At 31.6% G+C, this 20,952-nt stretch overlaps 1 protein-coding gene across 9 annotated transcripts in view; it reads right to left on the bottom strand.

Moving 5' to 3' along the window:
• Positions 1 to 1,856: 1,856 nt before the first annotated feature.
• The window catches only part of LOC103571711 (protein scalloped), a 63,357-nt gene continuing 44,261 nt past the window's right edge, over positions 1,857 to 20,952 (bottom strand). For 8 of the 9 annotated variants that reach the window (XM_053742232.1, XM_008549971.3, XM_008549964.3 and 5 more), the window contains 8 exons: positions 16,547 to 16,671; positions 15,756 to 15,894; positions 8,391 to 8,521; positions 5,978 to 6,130; positions 5,198 to 5,413; positions 4,876 to 5,105; positions 4,572 to 4,806; positions 1,857 to 4,136 (listed from right to left, as the gene is read on the bottom strand). In XM_053742232.1, the coding sequence (XP_053598207.1) occupies positions 4,023 to 4,136; positions 4,572 to 4,806; positions 4,876 to 5,105; positions 5,198 to 5,413; positions 5,978 to 6,130; positions 8,391 to 8,521; positions 15,756 to 15,894; positions 16,547 to 16,671 (1,343 nt within the window). In that variant the 3' untranslated portion in view covers positions 1,857 to 4,022. The remainder of the gene's footprint in view (positions 4,137 to 4,571; positions 4,807 to 4,875; positions 5,106 to 5,197; positions 5,414 to 5,977; positions 6,131 to 8,390; positions 8,522 to 15,755; positions 15,895 to 16,546; positions 16,672 to 20,952) is intronic. The other variant, XM_008549972.3, reaches the window with a different exon arrangement.

Below are 20,952 nucleotides of genomic sequence, written 5' to 3'. Positions count from 1 at the left end.
AGAAAAAACAAATTAATGAATTGTACAAATTTATTGTTTTTTGTATTTATACCTCTCTCAAAAATTTTAAATATATGTGCAATTTTTATTTTATTTTTCATAAAATAAAATTATAGCGCTTACGATGTTAATTTTTAAATTCAAGGTGGCGTACAATTTTTTTTCAAAATTTTTTTTTGTTCCAAGAAAATTTTCATCTCCAATTTCTTGGGATAAATAAAAATATTTTTGAAACAAGAAATCATTTTTTCCTGTGCACAAAATAAAATTTCCTCATAATTATTAAAAATAAAAATTTTAAATTTAAAAAAATTATCTGAATGGCCACTGGAACTTGATTAATAAGAATGATAGTCATTATTTAAAACTATTTACAAAGTTTGTTATTTTATTTTTAAAAATTTAACTGTACGATCAATCGCCAATGTATTTGCAATACAATTACGAGCTGCTATTTGAATTTCATTCATTTTTATTTTTCTCATAAACTACATCTGCCGATATCATTTATAATTTTATTTAAAATTTTGATATCATCAATATAGAATGAGAGAGTACTATTTGCTATCTTCGCAGAAGACATAGATAAATATATATTTACTTTTATTTTCTCCATAATTTTTTCTTATGTAATTTACTTAATTAATTACTGTTAATAATAATCTTGTCGGTGCTCATCATTTTTATATTTTTTTATTTTAATTTATGTACTTCTTCTTATTTTATTTATTAATTAATTAATCAATTAATTATTAGTATGATTACTATATTATATTTTAATCATAATTATAATTATTATTTATTTATTAATTATTAATTATCGATAACAAAATTTTGAATTGTCATAAAATGTAACATCGCACGATTGCATTCAATTCAACCCATTGAGAATCAATTAATTTTTTTTTACACTATAATTAATTATTTAACATTTTTCTCAATAGCAATTGACGTAATTAATTTATTTAAAAAATTAATTTTGTTAGTTGATGACAATATATATATATATATATAGGATTTGTTAATTAACAAATAAGCTGCTTAATTAGCGATATAAAAAAATAATAACAACTAAGAAGTACAAAAGCTGCCAATGAATATTTTTTTCCTTTTTGTTGTTTGAGTGCTAATTTTATTAATCAAAGTAATAGTTCCTTTTTTTTAATTAAAAAAAAAAAGGAAATATTTCTGACTAAAGAGATCAAAATAAATTGCCACTTGTTTATCCGTAAAACTTAATTACAATACGGTAATTAATATTAATCATACATCTAAAATATATTTATTTTAATTATTATTTTGCTCGGTAAGCAAAAAAATTAATTATCCAATTAATCCAATTGTTTTAATTAATTTGAGGTTTCATTTATGTTTCATAAGAGATTCATGAAAAATAGATAAAGGGTAAAATGGGTCATAAAAAAATTTAATTTTTTTTTCCCTGTCATAAAAAATAAAAATTATGGCCAAAATTTATTTTGAAAATTTTAACCGGCCCAAATTACCCCAAATCAATAAAAAAAATCAAAGACCATTTCGCCGCAATTTTTAATTAATTACCCAATTTAATTTCTCTGCAATCTAATTATTTTTCAAAGAGTACTGAGTTGTTTTTTTTATTTTTATTTTTTTTTTTTTTAAGTACGGAACTCAAATAATTATAGTATATTTTGTAAAAATCTATTATAAGACATGATCTTTCGTAAAAATAATTTATAAAATTGTTTGCGTAACCAGAGCAATTGTTACAATCATAACTTTTAATAACTATAGTAATATTTCTTTAATTACTGTAAGTAAAAAGATAAAAACAAACAATTACACTAAGTAAGAAATTCAGCCACTTCATTAAACTACAGAAAAAAAAAAAAAAAAAAAATATGAATGGAACCTTACGGTAAAAAATAGTGTAATTACAATCATCAGAATTACAAAGACAATAGCCTAGTTGCTACCTGAAGTTCGGGTGGGATCGCAAGAAATATAAAAAATGATAAAGTACTCAATCGGATTAATCGAATTAAATCTGCCCAGTAAATATTAATAATAATAATAATATTATTTAAAATTCATCTGATCACTAATTAAAAAAATAATTATCATTTGATGAATTCTAGTTTCGCGAATGGCATTTTTTATTTTACTTAAAATTTCATATATTTTTCATTCTCATTCGTATCTTATCAACTTTCATTTAATTTTTAAAATTAAAATCACTTAGATAGCTTTATACATGATATCGAAAAGACATCAGTTGCCTGCATTATTTTTCTCAATGTATCAAATGTCTACAATATCTTTTGTACCTCAGCAATGCTCACTACCCAGTTACCTACTCGAAATTTTTTTCTACGGTTCTATCCTACATTAATATAAAATAATTTAATTATGTACCCAATCAAAGAAATATCTAACTAATGTAGATAAGCTCCTGATGCTGAGAAAATCAAGTACTTGAGCAAAAATGATCCATGTTAAAGATCGATCACTTGAGAAAAAACCACAGCTGTTCTAAAAAATATCAGTCTTCACAATAATAAAACTCGTCCAGTTCATAATAAGACCTGGGTTGAATCTTATGATAGTCGATGGAGAGACGTGATCAGATCACTAAATAATAATAGAAAACTTTGTCAAGTTTTCCCAAGACTGTGGCTCTGATATTTTCTAGATCAGCCCTTTTTTTCTCAAATGATCGATCTTGATCATTGATCACAAAAAAATCTTTTTTTTTTCTTCTTGGCTATCGTCCCTTAGGTCACGATTAAATAAAAATAAATTGAACATCATTAAATATTTGTAAGTAGGTAATAGAATTGTAGAAAAAGTATTTAGTAGGCAACTGAGCAATGAGAATTTATGATATATATATATATATATATATATGAAAAAATATTGTAGGTATTTGATACATTTGGCAAAAATAACGCAGACAATTGACGTCTTCCCGATAGATAATTTATAACAATGTAAATTGTAATTGCATTAATATTTATTAACATATATACTCTTAGCCGCAAATATATGTATATTTTATTTATTTATTAATGTGTGTATTATTATTATTATTATTCATAATTTATAATTTTCCGTATGTCCAAAATAGTTGAATTAACTCTGATTAAATTATAATACTAAATCGTATTAATTATTTATTAATTTTAATTATAGTACTGAGCCAACCCAAGATCACGTTCTAATTATTTACTTTTTTTTTTTTTTTTTTTTTTTTTACTAATTAATAAACTCTATTAAATATTTATCATAAATACTTTACGGTATTTATTTTTTTTTATTTTTTCATCTAATTATTGTCAATTTCAACATTTGCACTAAATTTTGATTGCCAAATGTCACTTTATATAAAATTACACGAAAAAAAAAAATAATTACAATAATAATAATAAAATTTTTCATTTTAATTTATCAATAAAAATACTCACTGGTAAATAGACTCGGGTTGACTCAGTAGTCAGTGCGTTTAATTTTGAATATATAATTTTTTTTTTCTTTTTTTTTTTTTTTTTTAATATATATATATATATTTTAAAAAAAATAGTTTGAGTTAATATATAAATATATCCTTGCGGATAATTAACGATTAACGTAAATCATTTGAGATCACAGCTTACAAACGAATTCATAAGTATCGATTTACGTTATCGCGATAAAGCAAAATATAAAACAAAATAATAATTTTGATCCAAGTACACTGTACCTCGTGATACATTAAATTACATGTATATGTAATAATTACACGCTGTAGTACCGGTTGTTAAAGTTGATGTTGGAGATATCTAGTGTGATATTATTGTTCTTATTATTATATTATATATATATCTATATATATTTATAATAGATGTATGTATGTATATATGTGTGTATGTGTCGTCACATATGTATGCGAATATTAAAATTCACAAGCGTAATAATAAATGGATGATTAAATGTAGTGGTGGTGGTGGTGGTAGGCACTGATGGGGGTGGATGGCTGCATGGCGAGCAGATATTTTTTTATCAGACTAATCTTTGACCAGTTTGTATATGTGATGCTGAGCACCATGTTCAGACGTCGATACTTCAAAGACGTACGCTGTACAGAGTAACGTCTCCTGCGTATCTCTATTTGTCACGATCTGAAAATTAATTAGAAATTTATTTATTTTGTTATTTAATAATGACTAATTTTTAGGCTCCACATGATTTTTTAATTTTTAAGGGCATTATTAAATAGTATTTCCCATTTTTTTAAAATACTCTTTCGGTATTAAAACTCTGAAGATTTTACTGAAATTTATTCAACAAATTTCTCCCACTTTTTTTTACGCATGCGCAGTTCAGAAGCTTGCGGTAGTGGGAGATAACCGAAGTTCATTCTCTCTCTGAGAGAAGTCCAACTTCCAACTGATATCGACTGTCAGCAACCAAAAGTTTACATTCCTGCTCTGTTTAGAGGGAAGAAAGTTCTTTTTTTATGAGAAATATTATTTAGTGGTCGCCATGTAAAATGGGAATCGTTGCTGAATAAAAATCTAGTGGAGTCCCATTGATAAATAAAATATATAAATTACCTGTAGAATTGTAAAATTCTCAAGAACACTGTTCATCATATATTTTTCTGGTAGATGCTTTAGTTTGTGAATAAAGTTTATCATATATTCACACATGGGGGAGCGACTGATACGATAAACAAACCTACCATTCTCAAACCTTGCATACTCAGTCTCCACCTTCTCTACCACTTGTTTTCCAAAGGAACAGACTTTTGTCGAACAGGTTATCGTCATGTTCTCTGTACTTTCGTACCTATTTTCAAATAATCAAATAATTAAATGATAATCAATAAATTTACTGATAAATAAATGAAAAACTTACTGGCTTGTCACACCATAAAAGGCGCCAGCCTCGTCCTGAATATTTGTATTGAGATCCGCCCAGAATTTAACGAGGAAGAAAGCCGCCTGTGGTCCCTTATCATAGAGCTCTTTTAGGCCTCCTTTTTTTTCTGGAAATTTGTCGTAAATTTGCCTGACGTCAACGGCTTCTAGAAGTGGATCCGTGTAAGTCGCCGAGCCTCCTATGTGGACGAACAAATGTTTGTGGTACTGCAAGGAAAATAAATATGTTTTGATTAAATTTATTTATTTATTCATTACATATATATATATATATATATATGTTTTTCTAAATTACTTACAATATCTTGGTCTCGGTGCTGATCCATGTACGCGGAAAATTCAACGAGTCTTAATTTATGGGTGGCAATAGAACGTCCTTCCCATGGTGGCGGAGGTTGTGCCTGTACCATATCACCACTGGAGACCGCAGTCGCCGGTTTTCCCGTGTAAGCTGGCTGTGAAAAAGGCTTGACATCTTGGGATGTTCCCGGTTGGAGACCAGGTTGCCAGAAATTCTAGATAAATTCATTTTTTTGTTATTTATTTTTTGTATATATTTTTTATCCGAGTTAACAACACATTTATTATATAAATATAAACAAGTAGAAATTATTACAAACAAAAGAATTTTTATTTTTTTTTAGAAGTAATTAAAAAAAAGTGAATACACAACAAGTGCCTCCATAGGGCGAGCAATAGCACGGAGCAAGTTTTTAAATAACAAATTGTTAGTAATGTCAGTAGTGTACACTGAAAAAAATCGGGAGTGAATACGGATTTTATTTAAATTTGAATTTTCTCCGTCACTCGGTTCCGGAGTTTTAAAAAAAAATTACTCAGCTTAAGAAGCATCAATTTTGATTTTGAATTTTGATGTTAAAATAAACTCCCCTCTGGAGGATCTGCTCCGAAGTCAATCCGCAAATTTTTTTCAGTGTAATGAATAAGCAACAAAAATATGTAAATAGATTGATATTATTTTTGTAAGCATAATAATATTTAAATAACAATCGACAGATGTAAGCTCTTGAAAAAAGTTATCAGTGTTTGGGACACGATCATCTGGATCTGGAACTTACCGCTCCAGGATAGGAGGGGGTGGAAGCGTGGAGGGCAAGGGTCCCCATGAGGGCAGGGGTCATCTTGTTGTGTATTACACTTCCAGCTGACACTATCTGTGCACTTGACATACTCGACATTGTCTGAAGAGTCTTCTCCTTCGTCACGTGGTCCTGACAAATTCAAATTTATTACAACCCTTGCATTGTTAATGCAACTATAGCTTCAGTATTTTTAAAATTATCACACTGTATACTCAAATTATTGTAACGGCGTAATGAAAATATTGCAAAAAGGAGTAAAAGGAATAACGTGGGCCGAAAGTGGGTGGTAATGTAATGTCTTGGGTTATCGTGTTCCTTTTTGATTTCCAAGCAACTGAACATTAAACTCGTGTATCGATGTGTGGTGTCATCTTTCTTTATTTCTGTGGATAATTTTTTTTTCCCTCTCTGTTCGTACGTTTCACAAAACTTTACTTGGGTTATATCAGAGCCTCTCTCTGCTACGAAAGAGTCCTGGAGTGTTAATCGCAGTGTGTCTCCCTGTCTCGCGTGGGACTTGATCATTCGTCACTGTGAGTAATCGAGTACTTTACTCTCGCACTTCAATCTTTCCTCCCACGTTTAACCCTCATAATAACAATAATAATAATAATACACAAAAAGGCATAAGAATTTTTTTTTAAATATGATTTTTTTTGCGCAGGAAATTTTTTTTCGCCCTAAGAAATTATTCGTATCTAATTTATAAGTTTTTTTTCTGTATAATCTATATTATTAAGAGAATAAGGAAAATTTTGTTCCAGCCGTATCTATATGATAGAATATATTCAGAAAAATAGATAAATCTATAATTAATCGATAGTAATACTCAGGCAGCTAGTTACTGTACATTTCTTGTAATAACAATAATAATAATGATTCTCTATATTTTATTTTTTTTTTTTTTTAATTAGAAACTAAAAAATTTTTTTTTACATGATCAGTTAATTCAAATCTTTATATAAAATAAACAATCCAATCAAACGAAAAAATTTACGGCATCAAACATTCATGCCCGATGATAAAAAAAAATAAAATAAAAAATTGGACTGGGATGCGAACGAAAGTATATATATGACTGGAACGTGTCTATATTTATTGAACGCATACATTGTTCAGCCAATGGGAAAAAAAAGTTAAATAAATAAAAAAGTGTATAAAAGGTAAAAAAGTAAAGTGGATAAAAAAAAAAAAAAAAAAAAAAATAGAGAACGGTATAACCGTACATTGCACGCGTGCCCATCCACCTCTACCACGGGTACTACCAGCGAATCGATTCGTTTAATTGAGAAAGGCCGTGTATTTATTTTTTTTACTCCCTTTTTAACCAAAACCGTACGCGAGCGGTATGTCGAATTTAGCGGGCAGAGTGACCGTGCACTCTGTTTATCGACATTCTCAAACATTTTGTTCATCCCTCGCTATGTCAATTTTATCTCTCTCCCCCTTCTGTCTAAATATTTTTTTATGTCAATTGTTTCGACGTTTTCATTTACCATTACATACACCAGTAGTTAAATTTTGAATATTCCAACAATGAATGTATTTTTTTATTGAATTTTAAATTTGACCCGCTTTGATCAAAAGAATTGCTCTTACAAATAATTGACATTTGCGCTCGTGTGGTAGTTGATAAAAAATAAAATAAAATTAAATTGAGTGTACTGGGATAAAAATGATATTTATTAAATTACATGATATGTCTAAAGAGAATAATAATAATAAAATGAAAGCAGGTAAAACTGAGTTTAGGTGAATAACGCTCATGGCATGCGCCACTGCGGTAACAGAGGCGCTCAAACGGGCAAAAGCACACGACAGCAACAAAAGCTTTAATCCAACATATATATATATACATATATACTAGGAACAGAGGGTAGATGTACATATAAAGGTCTAGCGCTGATATGTGAATTCAACGTAACCCTATACAGAGAGCGGTTCTAGACTTCGACACGGTTCTGTGTATGCGTTTTGTGCTGCATACTATTCTCCAGCCTCCAGCCTCGGGCCTCCAGCCCCTTACCCTCCCGACACGCCATATATCTATGATACTGTTGGGGAAAACGTTTTCCCCGGGCAAAACAATCGGGCAACTGTTTACCTACATAAACTCATCGGTCATTCTCTGTTCTGCTCTCTATCTCTCTTCTCGTACTCTATTGTGCATCACTGATTTATCAACCGAATACAATTGTTGCAGCGTATCGGTAATAATTTTACCCACTGGTTAAATCAACAAGAGCTTACTTTTAAACCTCTTATTCATTTTTTACACAAGCTGGATCAGCTATAGATAAATGTGGGTAAAGTTTATACTGTTGTCTATTTTCTCTGTGTTATGTATCATAGGTTTTAAAAAAAATGATAATAATAAAAATCCACTTACCACTTTGAGCTTAGCCTGTATTTCACGAAGTTTTCTCCTCGCTAGTACTTGAATGTGTGAAGAAACCTGCTTTCGCGTTCTCGTTTTACCGGTCCTAAGCTTTATATATCGAGCAATCAGTTCATTTCGACCTGCAATTTTAAAATAACTATTAATTAAAAATCTTAATTATAAATTAATTAGTTTAATTTTATTGTGTGTAAAGAACATCTTTTAACATCTATGAGTGTTGTGAAATGAGAAAGAATATATATATATATATATATATATATGTATATATAAACTTGTAGTATTGCTCCAGAGTTAAACATTTAGCAGCTACTTTGTCTGTTTGCGTAATTCGCTCAGAAGTATGATAAAATAAAAATTTAAACGGCTCAATTATTTCATACGCGTTAATTAAAAATAAATAAAATCAATTTAATTTATAAATCGCAATATTAATAAGTGTGAATATAAATTTCGATTAAAAGCAGAGGAGATTAAATATAATAATCAGTATAATTGAAGAGTTTTATTTAATAATCTGAAGTAGGGAGCGTAGTATTTATGTATTTAAATAAAATACTTGACTGGATACTTTATGCCTGTCTATATAAATTATTTTATTTGCCGGTACCGGGTAATGGACTTTACTCCTGTCTAGTGTAACAAACAGTTTAGTGGTCAAAGTAATTATTTATCGATCCGGAAATGAAAGGATAGAAATCGAAGAGGCGAAACAACTGTCTCATTAGATATATTGCGTTCTGAGTTAATCAATTTACACGTACAACATTTTTTTATTTCTTTATACGTACGGCAGGGGCTAAATTATACGCGAGTTTGGTAATTTTTGAAAAACAAAAAAAAAACGCGGGAAAGAAAGAATTTTTTTAAATTCTTTCTATGATAAATTTTTAAAAATTAATTTCTTGACAACAAGATGGCGTCACTGGTAACAATAAATAAAATGGAGTCGACATGATTATTTAAATTGATAAACAAAAAAAAAATTAATTTGTGAGTTTCGTAATTGTTATTGTAGTAAAAATAAAAATGCAAGTTTTAAAAAAAAATATATATATATATATAAAATAACGTTAGAGTGTATACTAAAGGGCCTTTGCAATTAAATGAAACGTTTCTCTCGTGAAATTTAATATTTCCGCGAAAAGCATCCGCCTACTTTTCCTTTGAAGACTCTCGAGAGACTTTGCCCCGACACTCGTCAACCCCGGGCTGCTTGGGTTAACTTCCCCTACTTTTTTCTCCTCTCAACCTCATTCCCACAGCCATCCGCGAGCACGATGAGCACGAGGACCAAGTATAAGTCTCGTTCTCTCTTGTCAGAGCTTCTTAATGAATTTTGAGGCCACCCCGGCACGGGAAATTCATTAAAGTCTAATCGCACCCACACTCTCGCCCCTTCTCCGAATTCATCCCAGCCACCCACCCGTCCCATCTTCTTCTTTTGCTTTATCACTACTTCCTTTTCATGATCACTCTGCAATATTGATTGCACTGCGATTTAATTTTATCCTCCATGTCCACTATCATCCGTTCCCGCGGATATTAAATGCTCCATTAAAATAATTAAGACACCAAAATAAAAGTAACAATAAAAACAAATAATTTAAAAGCCATGTACTGTCATCGTGTGTTACTTAATAAAAATAAAAAGGGTATTATTGAGGTTAATTAACAGATACTTGAAGCATTTCGGGCAGCAAGAGTACTTGACCCTATGCCCGACCTCTTGCATTACCAAACTTTAATCAATTACCATTATGATGGTCTCTTCTGTCACGACTAAATTTACCTTAGCCCCGGTACTCGCCGTAGAAAACGTAAATAATAAAATAAGAATGATAAGTTATGTGGGGAATTTTTCCAGGTTGAACAATGGCACGTAGACGAGGATTCCACATTCTCGATCGACAGAGTTCTAACTAGAGAAGCTGCCTACCGGGTGGTGCAATGGGATGTAGTTATACGATTCGAGGTTATCCTCGTGCTGCTCGAGACAAAGGGTGCACGGGGGCATAGTTACTTCCACGAACATTGTGGAAGCATCGGGAGTAAAATATCCGAGATTCCGGGAGAACCGCGTGATGACTCAATTTCGCAGGACCGTTAAATGGCCCCAGCATCAACTTGTACTCCTTCTTCTTCTATATACATACACAAACTCTCTCTCCCTTCTACTCCCCAATATCATTTACTACATCCTCGTATATCGTGAATCAGCCACTTCACCGCAACTTCTCTACTGTTTTAAAACCGGCATTCTTCAAGGGTTGATTACGCCCTCAAAACCCTAACCCACTATCCCTCACTTTATTTTACTATTACCCTCTTTTATTTACTACAATATTTTAAATAATTCCAAAATTACCGACTGTGAAAGTTCTTTACCACGTGGTGTAACTTTCACAGTGAAAATTCTAACACCAAATCGCAGACTCTAAAATTTTACAGTGCAGATAATGATGCTCGGAAAAATGATGACTTTAAATGATTCATCATTTATAATGCGCAGATTAAATCGCGTAGGAGTTTGAATAAAGTCCGTGGTTGTACAAAAAGATAGAGACACTATTCTTACCATCATCATCATCATCATCATTATCATTATTATTATATTAGTACATACACGTGTGTATTGATGTACATAATAGTGTTGCTTAGAGTGAATATACGCTAGAGAAAAGGAAAGACTACAGATATAGACTAGTATATATATTTATATACTTGTAGCAAGCTTGTGCGCAATGGGACACGACAAGCAATCAACGTAAATCACTTGGTTGATGCTCAATTTAACAAGAAGGGTCATTATGATCTTAGAATCAAGTAACGAGCACGGGAAATGCTCGATGCTTGTCGATATATGTCTGCAGAAAAGTTATATACTGCTCAAAGTTATAAAACTTTTGTAAATATTTATTTCCAGGTATATTTTTACAAAGTTTCATAAAATATCGAGCTTGAAAAATAGTCCCAAGTAAATTATTTAATTTTTTTTTATGGAACACAGGGCAAGCAAATGATCTATTAACTGACAGTGCGATGGTTAAGTTACTTTGGCGTGGGTTCGTCGTGGGAATATACTTTTTCTTTTAATTTAACTGTAGATCAACGCATGGAACGTGATATATATATATATGTATATACATTCTCTCGTGTTTCGAGTAATATATTAGAAGATGCATCATATATATATATATAAATGAGAAAATGTATGCGAGTTTGTACGAAATGAAATGACGTAGAGTAGGAAATAAAATAAACAAATGAAAAAGAGAAGAAATAAAAGTGAGATGTGAATATATATATATATATAAGAGGAAGCAATAACTTGAGTGTTATAACAGCGGATCTTTATCACCAACAAAATAACGGTTTCGCAATCCGTAAAACCGCTGATGTACTTTTCTTTATTCTTGTTTTTATTTATAACACTAACATACATTTTATATTTATTCGTTATTTATGATATTCAATACAAATATAAACCTAGTGAAGAAGACAAAGGGGGGGGGGGGGGCAGTATTTCCTTAAGTGCCCGTTTTGCCCTCCCTAAATAAACAGTGTAAATATTTTTTTAAAAATTACTAAGTGAAATAACTTTGGGATAAAGGGCTGGTACGATGCATGACCACAATTATCTGAAGAGAGGTCCAGTGGAGCGGGTATTGAACTTGACGGGCCCAAGTATATTAATGATAATTGATGATGATGATGATAGACAAACAGAAAGCAAGTCAAGCGCTTGTGCAAGTCCTCTAGCTGAGTTCTGAGTGTGTGTTTCAAGCTTGTTTATCTGATTAGCCAGACTCGAGAGCTAGTACTGACGATATAGCGCTCGCTGGGTTTAGTTTGAACTTTGATTAAGGTTCGAGTTTATAGCCCTTAAGATTGTGTGCTACTAATACTGAGATCTCTCAAAGATCGCCGGCAACAGCAACAGAAAACCCAATCCTCGACCTATTTATTTTCCAGGAGTGAATTCTTTGGTAAATAAAAATGAAAGTGAATGTGACACGGTGACTTTTGTCGGATAGATGACACCCTTTCCGGTTATCGAGTAGTCTGTAGATGCAGAAAAGTCGAGGACGGCTACCCTCGATATTATCCATGTGATGCCATAACATCCATCTTGTGTTCTTTTATTTTAATTTTCTTGTTTCCTTCCTTTCTTTCTTTCCTTCTTTGAGCTTTGTCTGCATCAGTTAGCTGTGTCCCGCACTCACATCTACTCGTACTCGTATCACCTACATCAGCTCTACACCTTACCTACACCCTCGTGCTTTCAGAACCCTCCGATGACTCCAACATGCTCGTCCGGCTTCACCAGAGTCTACCCTTCTTCCTCTCAATTCCCCTCTTCTATATTCACTCCACCGCTCTGCTCACTAATTGCACATTCTTCGCATAGTTTCGCCACCCTCTAACGTTCAAGGGCGAGAAGAGACGCAAGAGGGGACACCGGGCTCTTGGTCGTATCGTGGATGCAGCCAACCCAACTTTGCTTTCCTCACTCGTTTAGTATCACCCTCCAGTACGAACTAGTAGTAGTAGCAGCAGTAATAGCAGCAGTAGTAGTAGTAGTAGTAGTAGTAGTAGTAGAAGGAAAGGTTCAAGTAGTAGTGGTACAGTCTTCAACAGACATTTTAGTCAGCTTTATCCTTTATATTATACTTCTTCCTACTATCACATCCTTCTTCCTTCCTTTGCTTCCTTTAAAGACAACTTTACACTGTCAACTCTCACATATACATATCATGTCTGAATAAATTCCTTTATTTTACATAATATTTATCATCCATATTGATTAGAGCTTCGTCTGTTTTTCAAAAAAATTTATTTTACGTTTTTTTAAAAAATATCTTTCAATACGAGAGCAAACTGAAAATGTTAAGGAAAATTTTTGGGAAAATTTAATTATCTTAGGTTACGTCGCTCAACCCCATAACGGGGGATTGTAATCAAGAGTTCGAACTTTGGTGAATTTTTTTGAGTTGAAAATATTTTTCAATAGAACGAAAATCTAAAACAGACATCCTGCTTTTATTTTTTTTTTTATTGAAAATAAAAGTAAAAACTATATATATTTTTTTTTGTTCAGAAGTTAAATGCAGGTAAATCACAGATTCCACCATAAAACCCATCGTAAAATGAAAGAAGATTAAATCGACACGCTGTACACGTAGATTTACGATAACGATAAACGAGAGTGGGAGCTATAAACAGTCAAACTATCATTCTGCTCTACACAGAGTATATAGTGTCCTAAACTCGATTTTACGTACTACCGGCTTGTATTTTATTTTTTATCTCCCTCAAAAAAAAAAAAAAAAGTCGGGAAACTGTTAAAAAAAATATCCAGCGAATTCTTTACAAACTTTTTATTCCATAACATATATATATGCTCAGTATATTTAAAAAATGAAAATATCCAAGTAAATTAAATTTTTAAAACTGAAGATAATATTTAATTTTTTTTTGTCGGTATATAATTGAATTTAATTAAACTCCGTGACATGTCAAAGTACTAGTGGCTATGTAGTAAACTGACAGGACGAACAATGCGGCCGCAGATTATTACATAGCCGTCTCTCGGCTTGGCGTTATACGAGAGCAGCCAACTCGACCTCATGGTGCTTATGTCCTTGTCATCCTAGCTTCTGGTCTTTTACCGGACTTGGATACAACTTTAGATCCGACTTTTGCGCATGTGTATTTATGTAAACCTTTTACTGTCCCTTTTCTCGGGCTCAACTTTACCGGAATGCAAAAATCGCGTTAACGTTTTCCTTAAATCTTAATTAATTTTTAAAATTGATCAGGTCAATTTCGGGTACATTGAACTCGACGACGCGATTCATCAACTGCGGACTGAAGACGATATTTAAATTTAAAAAAGTCCAGTCGGAGAGTGACGAGATATAAAATGTCCTTTCCATAAAGGCTGGCTGTTGAGACAGAGAATTCAAGTCCGACGGTCAATAACTGGACACTGGCGTCCTCTCCTTCTCCACCTTCCCTCTGATCTTGTCCTCGCGCTCATCCTGCCTCGTCTCCGGGGCTGGCCAACGAGAGCCCGTGGAATACGACTTAACCCCGTAACGTTCCTGGGAAGATTGCTGCACCGACTCAGAAACCGCGTGTAGTACGTCACCTCTACTACTCTACATATTGCTGTACTGCTTTCCCAGCTATCTCTCGCCGGACATGCAAATATTGAATTTCTTTCCACCCCTCAAAACCCATATTCCTTCTTCACTCCCCAAATGTCCTCATATACATTTTTACATTTTTTTTTTACAAACTTCATTCTACTGACACATAATTCTTTTTTTATCCAACAAATTGCCGGGCGAAATGGCTTGTACAAAATTTTTAATAAAAAAAAAAAAAAAAAAATTATTTAGAGGGCCCATTTTTCCCCTTTACTTCATATTTAATGCGATAGATAATTAAAAAAATTTTATTTTAATTTAAATTTCGCGTTGAAAGTAAATGGGAAATTTCTTAACACGAGTAACATTAACATGCAATAAAAATATTATATGTGTAGAAATTTTCTAATAACACAAGTTATATATAATTAGTAGTTGCGTAATTCATGTATAATAATAATTACAAATAATATTATATAACGTAATTGGATAAATTAATAAATTTACTTGAGATTAAAATATAATTGCAGTGAAAATTAAATTTGGAAATAATACACTGAAATAAATATATGAATTTTGAATTATCAATTCTTATTAATTTGTGATTTAACCTTGTGTTAAATTGAATTTAATAAAAAAAAGAATAAAAACGTCGCGTAAGATGGGAGGGTTATTGCTTAGATGGTGAGTAGACGTGGTTATAAGGTGGTGATGGTGGAAGGATATGCTGGTGTAGGAAGCGAAGGAATAGAAGCAATATCGAGGCGGTCACGTAGACTGACCTCAGCACCGAGCAATAACGACGCTCGTTCTCAAACCGTCTACCCCTCTGCTGACGCCTTTACATTTATAACCTCCAAGTACGATTCCTGAGGAAAACTATTGTACGCTGATACCCTCAGTATACCCTTAATATATATTTATTTCATTTTACCAGGTCAATAAAATGTCATTCATTTTTTTTTAATTATTACGAGCGGGCAATCAGCAGAGTCAAAAATTCAAATTTCAAATTTACTGACCCGCTTTAAAAATCAATCAGTTAATTTTTCACTGACATGATCAGTGATTTTTTTTGCGAAATAAACTAGTGATAAAATTTCCTTGATTCCAATACTCGACTTTTTCGGTATCGAATTACTACGACAGGATAAAGTTACAGTTGACTGTAATATTAAATATTATGTTTTTATTTACTTACCATACATCTTTCCTTCGTCGGAGAGGATAATTTTACGTCGACCGCAAGGCGGATATATTGTAAGAGCTTCCTGGAAGCTCTGTTCGATATCCGGCGACCATACGCCTTCTGCGTCTGCCGCCGATAAGTCCTTTTCGTCCTGAAAAAAGTAATAAAACATGAAGAACTGTTACATATATATTTATATATTTATATATTGTTTTAATAAAGTGATATTAAGAATGTAAAAAATTTTTTATGAATCCTGGAGCTCTTACTCATTGGTGGGTTAAAGAGTCTCAAAGTAGTACGAGTATCTCTTGGGTCCTTTATATAAAATACCATGAGGATTTAAACGTTATAGCAGGAATAAGGTGAAAAAGCTGGTATCCTTTTGTCTTGAATTTAAAAACACTGGTACGCAAGGTGTGTTCGATGGAAACAGCATCAGCAACGGCAGCGTACCCAAGAGACTCGGCTGCTGCTGGTGATGTTGCTGATGCTGATGCTGAGACGAACAAAGGAACAGAGAACATTCTTGGCACGCCACCCGCTAAGATGCTAAGAACCCAGCAGACCTAGTACAGCTACAGTTTAAAAGCACGCCGATGAAAAAGAGTCAAGAGCAACTTTTTATCCAACATATGCCAATCTCTCAGATCTACAATTCAGGATCTTCTTTCACCCCATCACCTTATTTTATTTATTTTTCCTGATACTATTTCATATATTTGCTTTCATCTCTTTTCTTATTTATTATTTTTTGTTTTATTGCGTAAAATAATTTAAAAAATAAAAAAAAGAATACTTACATCGCTGATATCGCCAACATCGAGGTTCTTCGTATCCGAGCCGGAGCCGTTGGCATCGGGCGGCGGCCCGGAACTCGCGGGTGTCCACGGCGAAGAAATGGTGTCGGCTGCAGCCACCGCACTGCCTGTAATTTATTAAAATAAATAAAAAAATTAATTTAATTAAATTAAATTTAACTAGATAGCAATAAATAAATAAATAAATAAATTATTTTCTGACATTTAATATAAGAGAAGCAACATGACCGTTGTGGGTTTTAAAAAGAAAGGGATTGATGTATAAAATAAAAAAAGTAATGATGTGATGTGAAATGAAATAAATGAAATGAGTTTGAGTAAGAGCGTTGTGTTTTAAGCTCAACAAGTGGTTGCTGATATTACGTATCAGTAGAGTAACACGAGGTGGGGGCAGACTGTTAGCTGTTGCCCCGCCTTGGGGTGGAGTGAACGTCGAGCCCCCATCCGAAGAATCTTCCCACCATCGACAGCCACCACTGAGGATCCAACTCCTGCAACCCTCGAGATGCATCTCCTTGAATTAACACCATCCACTAGGTGCAGCGCCCTTCCTCCTCCAAGGCATGCCCTTAGACACACATGCTCTGAGTCATCCAGACGATATCCGCCCTTTACTTCCTTATCCGGAATTATCCTCGCGGTTTGGGCGCCACTGCCACGCAAGTAAGTCAGTAATTTCCTATTCTGCTACCCGTTAACTGAATTTACCACAGGATAATTGATACTTCCGGAAGTTGGTTGAGATAAGAAGTCGAGGAGGAGGAAGGAAGAAAAGTTTAATTTGAATTTCAATTGCGATGGATCCTTCAATGAAAGAATGCAGAAGGACGTTGGACATGAACAGCGATATCATGAAATATGAATGCGGACACGAATGTGTCATTGATGTAAAGGATACCTTTGATAAAATGAATAAAATCGGATGAAACATTTTTTTTTATCCACTGAATTTCACAAGCTGTGTATATATGAATATAAATATATATGAGCTGTTGAATATCATATTTGACTGCTTGAAAAAAGTATCATCGAACGATGTATTGACAAAATTTGAACTAAAATAAACCAAATCAAATGAATGCTACTGACATATGTCACGCTACGAGAAATGTATAATAACATTCATCTCTTTCTCATTGGCCTTTCATCGGAAATTCTACAGCTATCTCTCTGTTATTGACATGTGTGACAATACTAAATTCAATGCAATATATTTTATGTACAATAATAATAAATCAATGTAATTTAACACAATATACAAATTTATTACAAACGAAATTTCTTTTTTTAATTGTCAGACTAATTAATTTCTATTATGGAAATTAAATTTCCGTTTTTTTTTTATACAAAAAAAAAATTTTTACTTTTTTGAAGTGGTCCGTTTTTCCCGCCTGTGAAAATTTTTTTTCTACGGCTCAGTGAAATTTTTTTATTTAATTTATGAAACAAAAATTTTCTAGAGGTTGAAATTTTTCGCGCCAGAAATTAATTATTTCTAGTAATCCCTTTTTTTATCCCTTCCCAGCATACTGATGAATGTATAGAAGAAAAAAATGAATGGAGGGTAAATTTTGAAAAGTGATTGAGATGACGATTGCCGAAGATCAATTATTATTTTTCGAGGACAGGGATAGCCTGGGGTAGAATATAACGCAAAAGCATTAATGGTGAAGGCCAGAGGGTGGCTTTGCTGGAATGTGTCCCGTTTAATATCGGGACACATTATATATCGCCTATCTTGCCCCTACGTTACACATTCTCCTCACACTCCCTTATCCCTTAATACCACATATATTTATATATTCTTCCTATCATCGACTTTCTCATACTTTTCCAGTGCTTACTAACCCTCTTCTGGCCTCACTTCCCACGTTCAATACCAACCTCAGTTGATGGTAAAAATAAGTCATTATTTACAGCAACAATAATGATAATGATAAATAAACTAAGCATGCTAATTAATAAAAGGTCAAAATTAATGAGTGAAAAGATTTGCGAACGCATATATATGAATAAGAAGCATAAAAAGTAAAAAAAGTAAAATGAGCTCGGAAGCGCGACAACTCGACGCAATTAATTTCACGGTTCAAGTGAAAGCTCTCTGGAAAAGTTTCGCACGAATGCTATTCGCTTGTACACAACTCAATCTTTCCTCTACTGTTATATTCTCTGTCTGTACTCGGTACTCTCTATAGTGTATGTACTCTGGCATAGTGACAAGTCAACGAGACGTCAAAGGGAACTAGAGGAAATAAAAAGAAAAAAAAAAAAAATAAAAGTAAGCATGATAACATTGTCAATTGATGAATACATCATTGAAAAGATGCTAATTGTGTGAATTTAATATAATAACAAATGGAGGAAAAAGATATAAGAGAAAAATAAATAGTCTTTTTGAATATACTTTTTAAGAAATGTTTATAAAGGGTTTTGTAAGTCGACTCAATGCCCATATATATTTTTTTCATTCATTTGTAACACATTTTTATTTTTAAATAGAAAAAAAAAAAAAAAATAAAATTTAAAGAGTTAAATTATAATTATAGTTGTATAGTACTAATGATCACGTTCTGATTCACGAAAGAGATTTATCATTTAGCGAGACTAGTTTTTTTAAAAATAAATAAATAAAAGTTGTTAGCTAGAGGCTAAAGCTCTTGTCTGTATGTAGTTATTATTTTTTAAATATATCTTTTCACGCTACTTACATATTCACTTAACAGCAATTACGCGCTTCAGTGTCTATTTAAATTACTGATAAAAGTATCTTTTAATATAAACAAAATCAAACTTTTATTTTGCTCTGAAAAGATAAAATTTTTAAATTGAATAATTTATTATTTTATTTGAATATACTTTTGTAGGAATATATATAAATAGGATGGTATATATTCGAATATAATAAAAGGTGTATAAATATGTTGGATATGAAATGAAAAATAATAAAATGAGAATGACGTCAAGAGGTTATAATACGATTGCCGAGAGACGATCTTATTCTCTTACAGCATTATCAAGTTTTGTCATTCGCAATTAGAGAGATTAATTTACATACCGTCGGATTAACCGTTGGTGCCCATGCATTATTCATAAAGGAATGCTAATGCGTCGCGGTTGAATTAAAGTCAATAATTTAATGCTTCTTGTTCATATATATCTACATCTATATATATATATATATATATATATATATATATATATATATATATATATATATATATATATATATATATATATATATATATATACCTGCTCATATTAGAAAGACAACGCATACATCTATCATATTTCATTATCATTATACTTATATATAAAACAATCAATACTAATTATTGTTATTGTTAAGGAAGCCGGGGTAACCCGTATGAAAATAACATATATGTTCAAATATATGATGAATATCAGAAAATTTATGTGGCGAATTTCCTAGATTTTCTGATATATTTTTTTTTTTATATTAAAAAATATAATATTCGTCATATATGAGTCGGTATATGTTTAGTATATATATAATATATGTCAATCATATACAAAAATATATTTTCATGATATATAAAAATATATATTCTTGTCATAACCAAAAACTATATTTTTATCATACATAAAAATATATACTTCTATTATATATGGAAAATATATTCTGATCATATACAAAAACATATATTTATATTGTTTCTGGAAAAAAAAAGTTTCTTGTTCGTATGACCCACTCCAATTAAATTAGATCTGAATTTTGATATACTCTTTAAATTGCAGATAAAATTTTCAAAATTAGTTAATTTGATGTGAGTATATGATATACTCATATACATACACATACACCGAATAAAATATATGCTTAATTATAACAAAGAAAATATATGGTGCCATATATTTTATTTCATATAAAAATTTCATATTTTTTGAATATAAAAGGAAATATATAAATACAATATATTATAAGGCAAATGTAAATGCATATATGGCTTAAAAAATATATCAGTTACATATATGGAATACATATATTTACTTAAATAATTTAAATATAATATATCATATATTTTTTTCTTGCAAACATACATGATTTTATATATTTTAACCATATATTGTTTTTTCATACGAATATAACGCGGCTGCCCAATTTCAAAACACAGTAACTGAAAAAAAAATTTTTTTTGAAATATGCATTGAATCAAGTTCACGAGACTCCATTCGAACTAAAAATACCAAAAAATCGATTTTGAAAAATTTGTCAGTTAGTGTTTTGAAATTGGGCAGCCGAACGGTCTTGTTCTAATTTCAGTTCATCGTAAAAAAAAAATTTGCTGAAACGAGGATTAAATCTGGAGTAATTTACTCCGAATTCACTCCCAATTTTTGACAGTGCACCTGCGATTATTTTAGCACGA

The sequence above is a fragment of the Microplitis demolitor genome, chromosome 10 (assembly GCF_026212275.2).
Source record: "Microplitis demolitor isolate Queensland-Clemson2020A chromosome 10, iyMicDemo2.1a, whole genome shotgun sequence".
Lineage (NCBI taxonomy): Eukaryota > Metazoa > Arthropoda > Insecta > Hymenoptera > Braconidae > Microplitis > Microplitis demolitor.
Note: the sequence above shows the minus strand (reverse complement) of the source record. Positions and strands in the feature narration are given on the sequence as shown.